The 18,945-nt window shown below is 39.7% G+C and overlaps 1 protein-coding gene across 1 annotated transcript; it reads left to right on the plus strand.

Moving 5' to 3' along the window:
* Window positions 1-169: 169 nt before the first annotated feature.
* Window positions 170-17,516, plus strand: st7l (suppression of tumorigenicity 7 like). The gene is made up of 16 exons (XM_063911557.1): window positions 170-281; window positions 1,385-1,567; window positions 1,994-2,076; window positions 3,120-3,279; window positions 3,364-3,418; window positions 3,560-3,675; window positions 4,004-4,082; window positions 4,349-4,437; window positions 4,772-4,872; window positions 4,996-5,110; window positions 5,242-5,314; window positions 5,459-5,561; window positions 11,113-11,263; window positions 11,463-11,555; window positions 11,668-11,807; window positions 15,432-17,516. The coding sequence occupies exons 1-16, from the start codon at window positions 200-202 to the stop codon at window positions 15,525-15,527; spliced, it is 1,719 nt and encodes a 572-aa protein (XP_063767627.1). The 5' UTR covers window positions 170-199; the 3' UTR covers window positions 15,528-17,516.
* The last annotated feature ends 1,429 nt before the right edge of the window (window positions 17,517-18,945 follow it).

The raw sequence follows: 18,945 nt of genomic DNA on the forward strand, positions 1-18,945 counted from the left end.
CTCTGTTGCTTTTATTCCTCCTTTCTTTTCCTCACTCTTCCTCCCTGTCAGTGGCATCATGTATGTTTTCACCTCTAAAGTGATTGTACCTGATTTATATGACAGGCCTTTAACCCCGCGTGTGCTTGTCCATCAGCATCAGGCAGAAAACACCCAAGGGCATGTGTGAGCAGGACCAAATCTGGCTCTCTGTCATTCAATGGCTGTAACCTCCAACCAGAATGCACTTCAACAAATCACATTTATTCCTGCACTGGTCGGATGTGACTCAATCGCACAAGGTGAGAAGTGCTACGGGTTGTATGCTACCAAAATATATTTCCACCTGATCAACAATCCTAGTGAACTGTTTATTTTTGAAAGAGTTCATTTATTGTAATGTAAATCCTAGGAATAGAGAGTACTTTGGATGTGGCAATTCATTGGCAATTCAACAAAATCAGACCATTTGAATCAAACTTGTTTTTAGATTAGGCCTGCAAAAATTAATTGGTCGTGAAAATCTGAGCCGAAAGAGTGCACTTGCATGCATTTCTTAAACATTGTATTGCATTTCAATACTAAGAGAGAGAAAACTAAATTGAATGTTGTCTCCACCTGCAGTCCGTAGATGGCAACAGCAGTGAAAGTTTCATTGTTTCAATGGCCCCACTTACTGGTCATGAATAGTATTACTAGCTAAAAAGAGCTTGTGGAGGTTAGCCATCATAAATATAAGGTTTAGTTTTTGTTGAATAAATGTAGTAGTTGAATTAAATCATCAATTAAGTGTCAGTTAATTAGTTGGTGAAAAAAAATGCAAACATCATTGGCTCCATCTTCACAAATCTGACGATTTGGCAATATTCTCTGAGTGATAGTTATACTTGTTTTAATCAAATATTATTTCAACATCTTTTGTCTTGTTGGCTGGACACCTTAGGCTATTGATAGCTGATGGGTAGTTAGATAAGGCTACTTAATTTAAACTATGGCACAAAAATGCATAAAAAATTCAAAAAATGAATAAAAGCAAAGCTTAAGTAACCTACCGTGGGCTGCTATTAGGCTATGTAAGAGATAGATAACATGCTAATATTATCACACAACACTAAAATTTAAGTAAGTATTTTATAATTGGTCCCAATCCAATTTATATGTATTACCTTTATCATATTTAGGGGATATTTCGTCATTTAATCAGTCTCTATGCCATATACTCTTGTATTTATGCTATGAGATCGACTATTTATGCAGTATTTAATATATCTTTTAGTTAGACAATGAGTAAAATATTTCGTACATTTAAATCAAGTTTTTACGTAGTTCCCGGAAATGGGTTTTTGTGGAGATTTCAAAATAGAAGTCATCTTACTTGGTGATCACGTGACTCCTCTGTTTACAGGCATCCGGAGAAACATGGAGGACACCGCTGGCAGTAATCCCCAATCTCTCGGATTTACAGAGAAATTAAAGTCTTGGCTCTCCTGGTCATGGACCTACGTGTGCTTCATTTGGTTTGGCATGGTTCTGATCATGATATACGTCCTTTGGAGCCCGCTGAAACTGCAGGAAACTCTTACCTCAGGTGAATGAAAGCAAATGCTAGCTAGCTATTGTTAGCATCGGGTAGCTGGCTTTAGCTGACAGCAAGCGGGAGATGTTTGTTTGACAGTCGGATTTCTAAGCCATTAATGCACAAATAAATTCATTTTTTGGTTAGTTCGTAGTCGAGTCTTTACATATGTATGTCACCTCCGAGTTATTTTATTTTCTAACAGCAGTGTGTATTGAATGTATTCATGATAGGGTATTTTATTGTTGTGTGCTCATTTTTACACAATGTAACTGAGAAAATGTATGGGTCTACATGCCACCTGCTTTACTAAAGCCATTGTCAGGTTTTTCTGTTGAAATGTGGTTTGTTGCATGGCTTTTTTAATTGCACGGTCCCAACATAGGACACCTGATAGCATTATGGCAGTATACTAACTGCCTCCCCTTCTTCTTTCAGCGTCAGTGTTTCTGAATACACTGACCCCCAAGTTCTATGTGGCTCTCACTGGAACCTCCTCTCTCATCTCTGGACTCATCCTTGTAAGTTATTCCTTACACCGTAAAACCTATGTTTAATTTACCATTTTTACAAATATATTTGATTGTAAGCCTCTTGCTTCAATACAATAAAATCGTCCCAAATTCTGAATTATTTTTCAAATAAGATTAAAACCAAGGATCTAATGAAAAAAAGAATGATAGTATACCATTGCATTTTGTTTTTAAACTGAGGGATGAAAACACTTTGCGAGTGGATAAATGATGGAGCAGAACAGAGGTTGAATACATCACAAACAAGAGTGCTCTTATGTTGGCAAGGCTATTTAGAATAAAGTTTAAAAAATGGATGCTCACAGAAAAATGGTATGAATGGTGCAAAATGTACTTTTGCCAAATAGTTGTTAAGGTTAACATTTATCCAGCCACTCAATAGATTACCATTTTATCATTTTGGGGCGAGTGTGACTGCGAGGGAGTGCAGTCTTCTTTGAACCAGAAGGTTGTGGGTTCGATCCCAGCCTGTGCAGTCAACATGTCGATGTATCCATGGGCAACTTAACCCTGAGTTGTTCCCGATGGCATGGCCAACGGTTTGTGAATGTGTATGAATGGTAATTCCTAGAGCAAGTGGCACTGCTCTGTATGAATGGGTGTGAACAGGTGAATGACTTGTAGTATGAAAAGCACTTTGAGGAATCGTTAAGACCTGATAAAGCGCTTTATAAGTGCAGTACATTTACTATTAATGTTGTGCCCTGATGTAATGTAGATGAACAGATTTTTCGCAGGGGAGAAAATAAAAAGATGAAACTTACCAGACAAAAATACCAGCTCACACATTTATTGTCATTATAACGACAGAGCCTTGTCTTCTCTTTGAAATGGCATTTTGGGCAGAGATGAACTGCATTTTGCATTAAATTAGTTTTTGGTTGCTTCCAAAAGGGGGGATGACAGAAAAGTGTAAGAACCACTGTCTAGTCTAGTGATATGAAAGCAATTACCACGAAGGGATCACTTGCCAAGCTTTTATTTTCTTATTGCATACTTTATAAAACATGTTGTTTTGTGTTCATCTACAGATATTTGAGTGGTGGTATTTTCGTAAATATGGGACCTCGTTCATTGAGCAAGTGTCAGTGAGCCACCTGCGTCCTCTGTTGGGTGGAGTGGAGAGCAGCTCCACGACTGGTCTGTTTGCATCAGTTAATGGAGAGGCAGAGCCCAGGCCCAGTGTTTCTGGTAAATATGAATATAATATAAAATATCACAGCAATGCTACTCATAATGATATCAGCACTTATAGAAATGTCTTCCTTTCGGTAGAGTGTAAAGTCTGGAGGAACCCCTTAAATCTGTTCAGAGGAGCAGAATACAACAGGTATGTGTTATTCAGATTTGGCACTATGGAACTCCCTCTAATAGTGTGTCTTTGTCCAAGAAGATTGCTTTATATCTGCTTATAGATTGTGGATCATAAAACCGTAGCTCAACAGTTACTATTTTATATTTTACACTACAGGTACACCTGGGTGACAGGGAAGGAACCCTTAACCTACTATGATATGAACCTGTCTGCTCAAGACCATCAGACCTTTTTCACAGGAGACACTCCACAACTACGGCCAGAAGATGCTGGTAAGTTTTACTCCGTGACTAACAAACAAAGATGTAATATTTCTCTGAAAAAAATTAAAAGACCACTGCAGCATTATCAGTTTATCTTTTTTGACTATTTATAGGTATGTCTTTAAGTTAAATGATGTTATTTTATTTTATTGTATTCTATAAACTACTTACAACATTTCTCTGTGTTGGAATTCAACAGACACTGGAATGGCTGCCATACATGTAGAGATTGAGATTTAAGAAACATTTCGAGTGGTCTCTTAATTTTTTCCGGAGCTGTATGTCAGGATTGTGAGGCAACATGTTTCATAGCCTTGAGTTTCTCATCTCTTTACAGTTATGCAGAAAGCCTGGAGAGAGAGAAATCCTCAAGCCAGGATCAGAGCAGCCTACCAGGCCATCGAAATGAACCAGGAGTGAGTCCTACTCTTACTCAGTTTTATACCATCTCTTAAATACTGTATTAATAAGTATGACACTGTATCTTCTAAGTTGTATTGACTCTACTGTACAGTTGTAATGCGTTTCATATTGTAAAAAAAATAAATGTATTTATATGATGGCCTCTTAATTTGGGCTTTGGTGTTCAAATGATTGCCTTAATGCTTTACATTTACAAGTGCAATTCAAACAGGAAGGGCTTTTGAAAGTATGTCTCTTTGTGTCTTGTATTTGTCTGCAGATGTGCTGCTGCCTATGTGCTCCTAGCAGAGGAGGAAGCAACAACTATCACAGAAGCTGAGCGCCTCTTCAAAAAAGCATTAAGTATTGGTAAGAATGGATTTAAATTTACATTAAGTATTCAAGCATTTTAAAACATGAGGCACAATTTCAAAAATAATAGCCAATTAGTTTAGGAATAACTACACCTACTTTTATTAGTAGTTATGCAACATGCCCTGCCACACCCTGTGCAGTGCCAGCAGCGCAGGATGGCTATAAATAGAACAGACTACATCTGTCCCCAACCACTTGTGATGAAAGATGTAGTCACAGGTGCAACATGCCATCAATGCATCAATGCTTTTCATCTACGCAAGACCACCATGTTTTAAAATCTATTGACTGAGTGTGATTAAACGTCTCATATTTTCTTCCAACACAGCTGGAAAAGATATCAACTTACTGGTGTACATTAAACGCAGAATGGCAATGTGTGCACGCAAGCTGGGCCGGATTAAAGAAGCAGTTAAAATGATGAGAGATGTGAGTGTGATTTGTTATATAAACATGCATCTAAGGCCACTTGCTTACTATACCTTCAACAAAGACAGTAAAAAAGTACTTACAAATGGTATTTTTACTGTTTAATGTGTTCTGTCTTCAAAGTTAATGAAGGAGTTCCCACTGCTGGGAATGTTAAATATACACGAAAACCTCTTGGAGGCACTTCTAGAGCTTCAGGCATACGCTGATGTCCAAGCAGTCCTCGCCAAATATGACGGTAATACGAAACGTATAAAATAAAAAGAAATCCGAAGTATTTCTGTTTGCACTAGAATTACCTCAGTGACATTGCAATCTTCACAAAATATGAGATATGTCACATGACCCCTATTTCCTCTGCCATTGTAGACATCAGCTTGCCAAAATCAGCCACTATATGCTACACATCTGCACTATTGAAAGCACGGGCTGTATCAGATAAGTATGTGTCCCTTGTTTTAAATATCTTTTGAACCTTGCATACCACTCAGTGTCTTTGAAAACCTGTTGTGTATGTTGGTGCTAAGGGCAGCATTAATTACAGTGTGAGCTGCTACAGTGTGTCATCTGTGGTGATTTGTCACAGGTTCTCTCCAGAGGCCGCGTCACGGCGAGGGCTAAGCACGGCAGAGATGAATGCTGTGGAGGCCATACACAGAGCTGTTGAGTTCAATCCACACGTGCCAAAGGTCAGTCATTACACCAATACACCACACACAGAATCTGATGGCTGCGGGTCACAAAACCAATTCATCACTTTTTGTTGTGGTTAGGTCTGTCACAGTACAATTCTTCTGTTGGTCGATATATAACCTCAGGTATAATTGTGGTGAATAATATTATTCTCATTTTAAGACCATTTAATGCTGATGACAAAATATTAACATACCCTTTCTTAAAGTCTTATTTTGGTTGGGAAAACCCTGTTGTTATTCTGGCAGCATGCAGGCCTTGTTGTGCCTGTTGCTGTTCCTCAATTAGGGACCAACCCTCTGTTTGGGCCTCATACATCCTGTTTAAATTACACACACATCTTTCAAACATATGCATTAAAGTCTGTTTTCATCCATGCAGCTGCTATGTTAGATTGTTTTTAATCACATCATTTCTATATTTAGTCCAATAAGGCTGGTCTCGTATGCCTGCCATGTGTGAAGATCACACACAAAAAAGAAACAAAAAGGCAGAGATATAAACTAACAGTCATAAAATGTATAGGTGAGTTATGTCAGCAGTAACAGGTGCTGTAACTTACACATAGAGCACTCTTGATTCAAGACATGCTATGTACCGGCTCACCAGCAGGTGACGGTGTGGGTCTTTAAACAGGAGCTCTTAATTCCTTTTTATCATACCTGAATTCTCCGATTTAGATGATCAAGCTTGGTTTTAATGCATATTTGTCAACTTATATCAGTGATTTGGGTGATTATTGTTATTAGTAATAATCATTCAAAGTTAAATCCAACACTATTATATGTGAAATGGCTGCATTCAACCTTTTTATCACCTACACTTAGAAAGACCACACAGTGTTTTTGGAATCATGGCTACATTGTGTGTTTTAACAGGTAGTATAGTTTGGATTCCACATGTAGGTCCCTAGGAATAGGGTAAAAGTACAGCAGAGTGCTTTCGGTTTTGTATAATAAGAAAGCAGCTCTTTTTAAACAACTGAACCATGGAGAATATACCACTGGATATCTATCGGGCCTCTCGCATCAGTTCCCACAGGATTAGATGTCACGCGTGCACAAACCGAGTCATACACAAGTAGCTGCTGCAGAGTTGTGTCTCAGTTTGGCCTTTGTAGTGTGGTGTTGTTTCATCTCGCAGGCTTTTTTTTCTGAGAAAGAGAATCAGTGTGTTTGTGTGTGTGTGGGAATGAGGTGTCAGCCAGCACTTTGATCCACCCTTTGGTTTTAAAGTGAGGGCCCTCATTTTCACTGTCTTTCCAACGGCTCCCTCCCCCACTGTGCCCAGAGGCAGCCATCCTCTCTCCTCTCATCACGTACCCTCATCCTGTTTCTTATCCTCTCATGTTCCCTCATCCCCCGTTTTAGCCAAACAGAGAGTCTGATGTTGCCCACCATTGCCAACTTTAGGAAATTTGTAGCACACCATTCCCAGGGAATTATTGCTAGGCTCATCTCTCAGCCTTTGACTGGCATCTGGTGCTTAATCAGGCCTCTAACAGAGTTGTGTTACGTTTTGAGTGGCTGAATGTAACAAGGAAGGAGGGGGGGGTTTTGCTTTGTGTTGTCTGCCATGATGAGTGCACCTGTGACTTCTGCCTTTCTAGACACAGGCTGGTCTGTCGCCACCTTAAGTAGGGTTTGCAAAAGCTTTTTTTCGAAAAGTTCACTAACTCTGTAGTCCTGTGTAGATTTAACTCTAGCTACCTAAATAGTGTAGAAATGTGTGCATACTTAAGTGTCAGTCTTATGTTAGAAAGTCATTGGCCAATCATAGGGCTTTAACTAATGGATACTTTTAATAGTAAATCATCTATCATTCTTATCAGTACAGTATAATCAAAGAAACTGATTTTAAACAGCTAAATGTCATATGGTGTCAGATAAATGTATTATCCTTATAGATGCGAAATAATAACTAAACAATTATCATTCTACATTTATACATTTTACATCATCAGTGTAAAGAGGAAGGAGATGCGTCAAAGCTTGTGTGTGTTTGTGTTGCTCTAGAGAGGCCATATTACATACCAGTGCTACACTGAGCTGGAGCACGGAGCAGCATGGAGAAATGTGAATCCATGGGAATATTATTTTTTCCCCTTTTTTTACGATCATCATCGATGTACCAGTGATACCTTGGTTTCAAGAAACTTACTTGTGACAGGGTATGAGTCATTCATTGCCTGGACCAGTGAGTCAAATCTGTGTGTGGAAAATAGTGATAGAAGTGTTTTCTCCAGCCTCTAATGCAAAACTGAACCTTGATCACCTATTGTGTGTGTGTGTGTGTGTGTGTGTGTGTGTGTGTGTGTGTGTGTGTGTGTGTGTGTGTGTGTGTGTGTGTGTGTGTGTGTGTGTGTGTGTGTGTGTGTGTGTGTGTGTGTGTGTGGTGTGTGTGGTGTGTGGTGTGTGTGTGTGTGTTGTGTGTGTGTGTGGTGTGTTATCATAAGGTATGCCAATAATGAGTTATATAAATTATTATGAATTTCATACCAGGCTGCATCACATGAGCATATCCAAACTCTACAGCCACACTCACACATGCTTCAGTCTGGTTCAGTGCACACCGCCTTCCTCCCAAACGACCCTTTCCCTCGCAAGCTCTCCATCTTGCCCCTATTTACTCTCCCCCCACCTTATATTTTCCTCCCCTCCTCATCTTCTTGTCCTTCTCTATTTATCCCCCTCTTCCACATTTCGTTTTCTCCATCTGTCTGTCCATTCCAATCAGCCTCTCAAGCAGCCAGTGGTTTAAAAACTGACAGTTTTCTGGATGCTTGGACAGCTGATCAATTGTTCCTGCTATCTAAATCTGTAGTACATTGAAATTTACCACCACTTAGGTCCATGCACGTTTATTTTGAAGCAGTTTTGATGACCTGATCCCATTTACCTTGCTAGTTTACTCCACTTTGGAAGGCGGTTTCTCATCTCACCCAATTCTGGTTGACATGTTCTCCTCTAGATCACATATCAAGGCTCAGAAATGCAGACCTTTGCTTAGTTTACCTCTGAAATTGCCTTTTTGGTTTGTAAATTGAGACAGAGCAGCAGTCATGGGTTTGTTCTGTATTAAGATGGATGAGGTTTGATTCAGACAAGGCAAAGGGAGGGAGAAGTAAGGAATGGCCCACTTTAAATAAAAGCTGTGAGCTGTCTGCCCCTGTCCTCAGTAGAGGTTGGAGTAGCTAGCAGAGGCGTTTACTGACTGTATGAGGTTCCTAATCTGCCACACCTGTTTGTCTTTATGTTCCTTCGCTAAACACGTGTATGTTTGTCCGACCCTTATAGAGCCACTACAAGGCTGATGTCATTGTTGCCTGTGTGTCCCATTGTGAGCAGCAAAGTGCCGCAGATTAGAATCAGAAGGCAGCTTATGAGTTATGCTCTGGGTTTATGACTGCCCAGGGATAAAAGGAGAACACATGAAACCCAATCCCTTCATCAAAGAGGCGACAGGGAGTGGAGAAGCAGGCCGAAGAACGAGAGGGTGGGGGGCGGTCGGCCGGCACAGAGGACTGAGGTGTCACCAGGACTAATACCGTGGCATGCTAGGAAGGACAGCTGAGCAGCCAGCCTCTCTAAATGGTTAATCTTAAAACACAGAGGACCCACATCTACAAGGCTGCCATACACTGGTTATTCAAAGTAGCAAAAAGACTAAAACTGAGTTAGAAATATGGGTAAAACTGTTAAATATTCACGTTTAACCAAATAAAAAATGTGCTCGCTAACGGATGGTCAAAATCCTAATGCCCTAAATTAAAATCAGCTTCCTACTCATCCTGGGTTTTCTTTAGGTGTCAAAATGTATGGTTTTTTGTTAGAAATAACAGTAGTTTTGCTTCTGGAGCTGGCTGACTGCCTCGACTCCGGTGCCGGGGGAGTCAAGGATGGTGAATGTTTTGTGCTCAGAAGAAAGGAGACTGAAAATGGTGAGGAGGATGAACGCTGACAGTCAAGTATCTTGGCTGGAGCAGAAAGAGCTGAGTTAAGTCAGTCAGACAGAGGATAAGTGAGAAGGTCAAACAAGCAGCTTCTGGTTGTCTTGAGTTGCCGGTCCTTGTAACGTCTACAGAGGCTGTCAAGATGGAAAGAGAAGAGGCTAAGAGATGAGTGAAGAGGAGTATTCACACCGGTTTGGTAGTGGCGAGCTGTTACCCATGAGGGTGAGAGATTCAAGAGGTGGCCAGCGAGAAACAGATGAGTAGGATGGGCTGTCTGCAAAGAGCATGATACACAGAAATATGTTTGAATATGGCTAGAATACAACAATGAAGATATTGGCAAGTTGGAGAAAGACGGGGATGAGCCAGGTCGTAGAGCCCGGGCATGCTGTGATCATGAGGGTTGAGAGTGGAGAAAGAGGGTAAGGCAGGGCGAGATGGGTGAAGCATCACGGGCTGGCCGGCCGACTGGATAGATGGATGGATGGCTGGCTGAGCCTGTGACCATGGAAGGGATTAGACAGGATTAGCTGTGGAGTAACCTTCCCAAAGTGTCAGTCTGAGATCCAGAGCGCTGTGAAGCTGGCCGCCTGGGAATCCAGCACAAGGGGCCACACACACACACACACACACACACCCATGCCACACTGGGCACCACAGATATACATTTCATAGAGTGGCATGTTCACCAACTTTAGCATAAACTCATCAATGACTCTTCTATGGACAGAGATCAGGCTTAACTTTAAATAGATATTGCAGAAAAAAACAGCATGCAATATTTTCATTACATTTTGTCTAAATGCTTGTTAGCTGTAATATCAGAAAGCATACCTGTTCTATATGTTTTAACTCTGTGATGTGGGCCTTGGTCAGCAGAGTGAACCGACTGACTCACTGGGACAAACTTACACAGTAGGGGAGGAGAGGAGGGGTGAGCATTCATGGAATGAGTGTACTGTACTGTAACAATAACACACTCTCGCAGAGCTTTGGAAAGCTTTTCCCTCCCACCTTGAACAATTGCAAAATAACTCAGACAACAAATACTTCACATGAAGAAAATATGTATTCAGTCTGCAGGGAGTTCACTCGAGGGAATTGCACAATGAAATAAAATAAGTGAAGTGCTGACTGAGATACAAGAAGAAGATGTGAATGAAACCATTAGAGTGGAACAAATTGGCTTTTAACCATAGGTGGAAGACCAAACCTTCAGCAGCAGATTTTAGGCTGACAGTTGCTTACTTCTCATTCAGAAACATCTCATTTCAGTTGTGTTTTTCTCACCAGCAATAAAATATTTGGTTTCCTTTGCCTACTTAAATGTCAATTTTTCGCAGGCACTTTGCATTTATGCTCTAAAAACACTGTATATAGAACGAGTACAGTGACAACAAAGTTTGCCAACTATTTTTTGTATATTTGAATCAACTGCAGCCTCAGTTTTTTTGCAGAGACAACAGTCTCAGCACACTTTCATAATTTTTGACTGCAGTATAAAGTGCTACTTCTCAGCTATTCTTTTCAGAAGAAGTTCAGAAGCCAAAGACATTAAGGTACTGACATCATGTTTCTTGCTCTTTCTGCTGTAGTACTTATTAGAGATGAAGAGCCTGATCCTTCCTCCAGAGCACATTTTGAAGAGGGGTGACAGCGAGGCAGTGGCATATGCTTTCTTCCACCTGCAGCACTGGAAGAGGGCAGAAGGAGCCTTAAACCTACTACACTGCACCTGGGAGGGCAGTACGTACCACTGTTACCTTCTCTATTGAATACCACTGCTTTGAATATTACATTTTGTTTTGTTAACCGTTTTGAAATCATACTTTCTCTTGGTATTGTCGAATGCCAAAACACATCATTCTATGTATGGTCAAAATTCACAAGAACATACTTGTTTTGTTCATCATCTTAATATAATTTCCCATTTTTGTTTTTACAGCCTTCCGGATAATTCCCTACCCACTGGAGAAGGGTCACCTGTTTTACCCCTACCCAGGATGCACAGAAACGGCAGATAGAGAACTGCTGCCCTGTTAAGTATAATAGCTAAGCATAGCTGTACAAAGCTGCTGATGATTTGCTTCATTTTTCCTTATGGCTATGTCTCACTTTCTTTTTTCTGACCGTGCTCTCTTTTTCTCCAGCGTTCCACGAGGTGTCTGTGTACCCAAAGAAAGAGCTTCCCTTCTTCATCCTCTTCACAGCAGGCCTTTGCTCCTTCACTGCCATGCTGGCCATGCTCACACATCAGTTCCCTGAGCTCATGGGTGTCTTTGCCAAAGCAGTAAGTACTTTTTACACATCAAATGTATTTTCAAAGTCGCTGTTGTCATACGGTTGTGCTGATTAAGATAATGTACTTATAGTCATGACTAAAGATAGTATTGTATCATCTTTGCTGAATCTCTGTTAGGGTCATTTTATAAAATGCACGTTCTAAAATGAACATGTTTACCTCTGTAGTAGTTGCTGCCTCGATTAGTGTCTGTAACACCTAGAGGCTCATGGGAGTCGTAGGGTTGTAAAGTCCATGTTTACCGCCAAAACAAGCTGTTACCCAACTAAAGCTATCAGTGTCTGCAGCTGAATAACGCAAACATAACAGTGTATCTTACAGCCTCAAAGGTTTAGGAACTTTGAATAACTTGCTTTTACTGTTTATTTGTCATAGAAGTGTTGTGTTATCTGTTTTTGCTAGTTTGGCAAACTCCTAACTTTGGCTAATCCTTTGTTTATGACCCTGTTTAGTGCGGCCTGCCTTAACATAGGCTTGTAGCAAAACAAAGCCACAGAGAACATCTAGTGCTCTTCCTTTTGTTATGGGAAAGATTGAGGGGAGATTTTTATAGCAGCCCTGGCGAGCCTGGTTTGTGTAATGTCCAGTTGGAGTGCATGAAAACCATGGAGGGAGGAACACAGAGATCCTCACGTCCTTCTGAGGCAAAACAGATTTCTGTGAATCTGCTGCTCTTGGAAAGAAGATGCAAGCTACACAAGACAGTGGAGGGGGACGCAGTCTGCCTTTCCTTTGTTTATGGATACCAGACATGCAAGCATAGTGGTTGAATATGTTTCATATATAGAACGGGGTTAGAGCACTTGATTTGCACTTGTCTGGCCAGGCTGATACGTCCACTTATGAGACTATTGAAGTGTCAAGTGTATCAAGCGCACCTCAAGTAGTTTCAGAGAGAAGCCATATTGTAATATTTTAGAGGGCATTTTGATATTACTAGCTAACTTAAATCATTAACATGTGCATATGTATGCTCTATTATACCAAATATATCTTAGATCTGAATCCTAGATGTGAGTGGATATATGCCCTGCTCGTAGTCGTAAAATGATTGTTTGAGTTTGTCCTTTTAGTTTCCTAGCATGAGATGCATTTGTTTTTGAGACAAAAATGGTATTGGTCTTTCTTTTTTGACCTACAGCAGAAAATAATAATAATAACTTATGATAATTGATTTGTGTGAATGCCACAATGTTGAATTGCATCTACAGTGGGGAGAACAAGTATTTGATACACTGCCGATTTTGCAGGTTTTCCCACTTACAAATCATGTAGAGGTCTGTAATTTTTATCATAGGTACTCTTCAACTGTGAGAGATGGAATCTAAAACAAAAATCCAGAAAATCCCATTGTATGATTTTGAAGTAATTAATTTGCATTTTATTGCATGACATAAAGATTTGTAAGACTTCCGGCTCTCACAGACCTGCTAGTGTTTCTTTAAGAAGCCCTCCTGTTCTCCACTCATTACCTGTATTAACTGCACATGTTTGAACTCGTTACCTGTATAAAAGAGACCTGTCCACACACTCAATCAAACAGACTCCAACCTCTCCACGATGGCCAAGACTAGAGAGCTGTGTAAGGACATCAGGGATAAAAATGTAGACCTGCACAAGGCCGGGATGGGCTACAGGACAATAGGCAAGCAGCTTGGTGAGAAGGCAACAACTGTTGGTGCAATTATTAGAAAATGGAAGAAGTTCAAGATGGCGGTCAATCTCCCTCGGTCTGGGGCTCCATGCAAGATCTCACCTCGTGGGGCATCAATGATCATGAGGAAGGTGAGGACTTGGTCAATGACCTGAAGAGAGCTGGGACCACAGTCTCAAAGAAAACCATTAGTAACACACTACGCCGTCATGGATTAAAATCCTGCAGTGCACGCAAGGTCCCCCTGCTCAAGCCAGTGCATGTCCTGGCCCATCTGAAGTTTGCCAATGACTATCTGGATGATCCAGAGGAGGAATGGGAGAAGGTCATGTGGTCTGATGAGACAAAAATAGAGCTTTTTGGTCTAAACTCCACTCGCCGTGTTTGGAGGAACAACAAGGATGAGTACAACCCCAAGAACACCATCCCAACCGTGAAGCATGGAGGTGGAAACATCATTCTTTGGGGATGCTTTTCTGCAAAGGGGACAGGACGACGGCAGCGTATTGAGGGGAGGATGGATGGGGCCATGTATCGTGAGACCTTGGCCAACAACCTCCTTCCCTCAGTAAGAGCATTGAAGATGGCTCGTGGCTGGGTCTTCCAGCATGACAACGACCCGAAACACACAGCCAGGGCAACTAAGGAGTGGCTCCGTAAGACGCATCTCAAGGTCCTGGAGTGGCCTAGCCAGTCTCCAGACCTGAACCCAATAGAAAGTCTTTGGAGCGAGCTGAAAGTCCGTATTGCCCAGCGACAGCCCCGAAACCTGAAGGATCTGGAGAAGATCTATATGGAGGAGTGGAACAAAATCGCTGCTGCAGTGTGTGCAAACCTGGTCAAGAACTACAGGAAACGTCTGATCTCTGTAATTGCAAACAAAGATTTCTGTACCAAATATTAAGTTCTGTTTTTTCTGATGTATCAAATACTTATGTCATGCAATAAAATGCAAATTAGTTACTTAAAAATCATACAATGGGATTTTCTGGATTTTTGTTTTAGATTCCGTCACTCACAGTTGAAGAGTAGCTATGATAAAAATTACAGACTCCTACATGCTTTATAAGTGGGAAAACCTGCAAAATCGGCAGTGTATCAAATACTTGTTCTCCCCACCATTATCAAAGCAAAATGTTGTCATAATGGCCAAAAATACATTAGTTGTGAAGCTTTATTATGGAATAACTAATGAACCACATACTGTGTACCTGTCATGATTATAAGGGTCTTTGCTCTTAATAGTGTCCGTCCGAGAACCATACAAATATATCATAAATCACATTTAAGGCTCCTTTCAAGATTTAAAGATGTCCTTTTACCAGTTTTGTATTTCAACAATTTGTAACAAACGTTAAGAAATCCCTTATAATTATTTCATTTTCAATATTTATAAAATGAAAGAGATACTAAAAGTCAACATGATTTACTTGATTATTAAAGTATGTTGATATGTAAATCATAGATAATCTAAAGTGTATTCCTGTATCAGACTTTACAGTATGTCAGGCTGTTGCTACAAACATTTAAAAAATGATAATACTTGATAACTGTTTTTTTATTCCCTGCGACCCTGCTGCAAATCAAATGTGCTTTCTGCATCTAATGTTCATCCAGTCACATGATGAATGCCTTGTTGCAATGTCTCCCTGTTTTTAAAAATTGGGCAAGATCAGTACTCATATTGTCACACCTGTCTTGTTTACAGACCAATAGGCTAAAGAGTAGAACACACCTAGCGTAATGTTCTCCATGCACTGCCAGTATGTTTCTGTTTGAATCACAACTTTTGTAAATGTTTTACTTCAGGCACTGAGACGGAATAACAATGATTTAGTGAAATTATGTGCATGGCTTTATTTAAAGTGTTTTACTCTGAACATTATCTAAGAATGGATGGGAAAAGTTTTTACTGATGTTTAACTGAAAGCTCATTCTGCTTATTCTCTCTCTTTCAGTTCTTCAGCACACTCTTTGCACCCCTGGGCTTCTTCGCTGACAAGATGGAAAGCTTCATGCCGTCCAGTTTTTGGCACCAGCTGACTCGAATCTGACCCCAACACAAACACACACACAGCACACAGACACACATACACACATACACACACACACACCAATACCACTCCAAACCCTCAGACATAAAGTGTTTGCTCTCCTGTCTTCAGCATTACTCTCCACTTGCTGCATTGTTACTGATTATGTTGGCTGAGGTTGTATCATCACGGCAATACGCTGTCAAGATACTCTCCCACACTGTTCCAGCAGCAACAGTTTTCCAAAAGCACATTTACTAAACACTATTTTAAACGATTTCACAGGGTCGTTCACCTGTCATTATGTCAGCACTAGGCGAAGTTTTTGAGTTCCCCACAAAACCTGGCTGTAGATTACTTTGTCCAAAAATCATATAAGTGACTTGTCAGAGATTGTTCCATCACGATAATGAATTAAATCATGATAAAAGCGTAAACAGAATGTTTTATATACTTCTATGACTTCTGTCTAATCAAATAAGTCAGTTTAAACCAATGTCTTACTGACAACAGGAAACAGATACAATACTATGTACTTTACAAGGTGAACTGTAGACAATTTTAACCAATATTATACTATTTCACTGCTCAATTATTTCTATGCATCACAAAATATCCCTCCGTGTATTTGGAATGACTACTTTTGTGTCCTTCGTCAACCCTTGGTGCCCTGTAGACATCCAATGTGACAGATTTAAACTTATGTAAGACCTCCAAAACAGAGCTGGGATTTACACCCCTGAAGGGCCTGCAGTGTATACAGCACCTCTGCAGTTTAACAGTTGTTTCCATGGCATAACACCTCAGCACTATATCACTGGTGCAACAGACGCCCCCTAAACATCAACTTGTTATTATCGCTGGTTACAGTTAGTCTGTTAGTCAACTTCTCTTTTCCCCAATCAATTATTATGCAAACATAGCAGTACTCATACAGAGAACATACCAGCACAGGAATTGTAACAAATTACATTACTGTTGTTCAAAGTACACCCTTAAAGGAGAAATTGGTGGAACATACAGGCACACTTTTTTTTTTTACCATCTAATAATTTTTTTATCAGACTAAAGATGCCAGCATCCCCCTGTTGTAAATGATAATGTAAAAGCTGACTGATAATGTGATAACCTGTCAGAAACAAATGGGCCTGGTTTGAGATCTGAAAGCCTGTAAGTGTAATATATATATATATATATATATATATATATATATATATATATATATATATATATATATAATACGTATATATACTCTACGTGAAATGTAATGATTGAAGTTGAAACATTCAACTGTTACACCACTTATTTGTGAATGATAAGAAAATGATGCTGCATCATCCTGCATTTCTATTACATTAACAGGTTTATTACATTGTAAACCTTTTAGGGCAGACCTGTTTACTTTACTTTGTCAAGTTAAGTTACCTCATATTATATAGATGCAATACAATATAGAGTACGAAAATGTACTTAAAATCTCATTCTACATTAAATTTGATAAAACTTGATAATAAAGTGCCTTGTAGTACATCCCAATACTCACACACTCTAATTTGGCATTTATTGTTTAGTGGCTACTCCGTTCAAATATGATGGATTCAATTTGATATATAGAGCATTAAAAAAAATGTTTTTTTCTGTATTTGTTGATTGTTCAATGATTATCATAATTACCGTAGATAGAGCAGCCAAGTAACAATGGCAAACATACTTGTGAAAAAGTAGAAAAGGGCCAGCTGGTAATGATGTAATGACATTAAAGAAAATAGTGTTACTACAGTTTGTTCCAAATTTAGATTGTATTTTTAATATGATCTACTGCAACGATTCTGGTTTGCATCCGGTCTGTAATATGTCTGTTTAAATTTGTGACATTTGAAATGTGAAATATTATTATGTGCAGCTGAAATGTATAAGAATACATGCTGAAGACAGGAGACTGTTGAAGAATTGAACTCCCATTGGATGAGTTTGGAAGCAAACTCACAATAAATTTCTCTTTCAGTGTAATTTCCGTCTGTGATTGTTTTGTTGTGGAGATCTTTTTATGATACTCTTCTAGAAATGCTGAATTGGTATTTTATTAATGATTTTGTAAGCCCTGAATAATTTACTTTGGGTGCGAGTACCAGCACTTAAACAAAAAGGGGTGAAAATACATTTTATGTGAGATCCAAAATGACTACAAGAATGCCAAACAGGTCATCTCCAAAGTAAACGACTTTCTGAGCAATGTGAGGGAAATTTTTAAATAATTTCCCTTTTTATTTTGTGTGCAATCCCCCTTCATAGTTTAAAATCACTTCTGTATTGATAGGAAGTTATTATCTTGTTCAAGGGCAAACTGCTCCCTCAGTCTGCCACCCTGCTGCTGCTCCTGGATTATATAAAGCCAAGTGCCGTCATTATGATTACACCACTCCACCACCATCAGCGGATGCTTTTATGTGGCATATTCCCAGTGAACCACTAGTATCATAATCATACACCATACACTCGCGCTCAAGTAGTGAACAGCAGTAATGAAAAATCGCTGTTAAGGACTGTTGATGGGTGCTCAAGTGTTTGCTCCCAGTGCCAGAGTGCAGATTCATTCTGAAAGTTAAAACATGAATTGTTCACTGACCTCCAACTGACCTCAAAGTCAGGGTAAGTGAGAAATTATAGGATAAACATCATCATTTTACAGTAAAACTTGAGTTTTTATTTTGTACCCCACTCATGCCGTTAATTTAAAAAACTAAGGTATGTTTGAAACATTTACAACATTTAGGGCCACTGCCAGTAGGGTTAGTAGGCAAATAAAATACTAAAATGATGGTTCTGAGAATATATACTTCTTGTGTGGGAAACCAATGCAGTTGGTAAATTATGTAGCAAACACTTAAACATTCCTGTGGAAAGATGCAGTCCTGACAGTTGACTAACTAAAAAAGTTTGTATGTGTAAATGCCCTGCTGCCAGTGTACTGAGTTCCCCAGCACGATGAATTACTGAACTGTTGTGGCTTGGGATCTTTGCCAAATGTGTCCCTGAGGTTTCATACAGTAGAGTATGTTTGACTAAAATCTACTAAGTCGGTCTCAAGTAAAATAAAACACTGCTAACATACAGTAGGTGTATGATGTGATCTTTCGAAGAATGAGGTGAAAGAAATGTTCTTTCGCAAACAAATGAACAATGATATTTTAGATATTTTGTACGGGATTAATCCATTAGTTTTTTCTGATAAAAACATAATGTGTTAATAACTAGCTGTGCTGTTCCTGCTGAAATGAACATCTCCACTGACATGTCCTTCTTTAGCTGGGGCCCTAAAACGCCATTTAACACCGGGAGTCGCTTTCTGTCAGCTGTGGGACCATGGAAACTTCTCCCAAAGATGTTGTTCTGCTGAGACTGCTGCTTCACTTTTCCAAGGTAGGCCCAGCCTTTGCTA

Source organism: Eleginops maclovinus, chromosome 20 (assembly GCF_036324505.1).
Source record: "Eleginops maclovinus isolate JMC-PN-2008 ecotype Puerto Natales chromosome 20, JC_Emac_rtc_rv5, whole genome shotgun sequence".
Taxonomy (NCBI): Eukaryota; Metazoa; Chordata; class Actinopteri; order Perciformes; family Eleginopidae; genus Eleginops; species Eleginops maclovinus.

Excerpts from the sequence above, each read along its gene's own strand:
- st7l (XM_063911557.1), top strand. The coding sequence starts at position 200 with ATGGCTGTAACCTCCAACCAGAATGCACTTCAACAAATCACATTTATT. Across the intron at positions 2,077-3,119 it reads TCATCTCTGGACTCATCCTT|ATATTTGAGTGGTGGTATTT; the intron begins GTAAGTTATTCC and ends GTTCATCTACAG. Across the intron at positions 11,808-15,431 it reads TGGGTGTCTTTGCCAAAGCA|TTCTTCAGCACACTCTTTGC; the intron begins GTAAGTACTTTT and ends TCTCTCTTTCAG.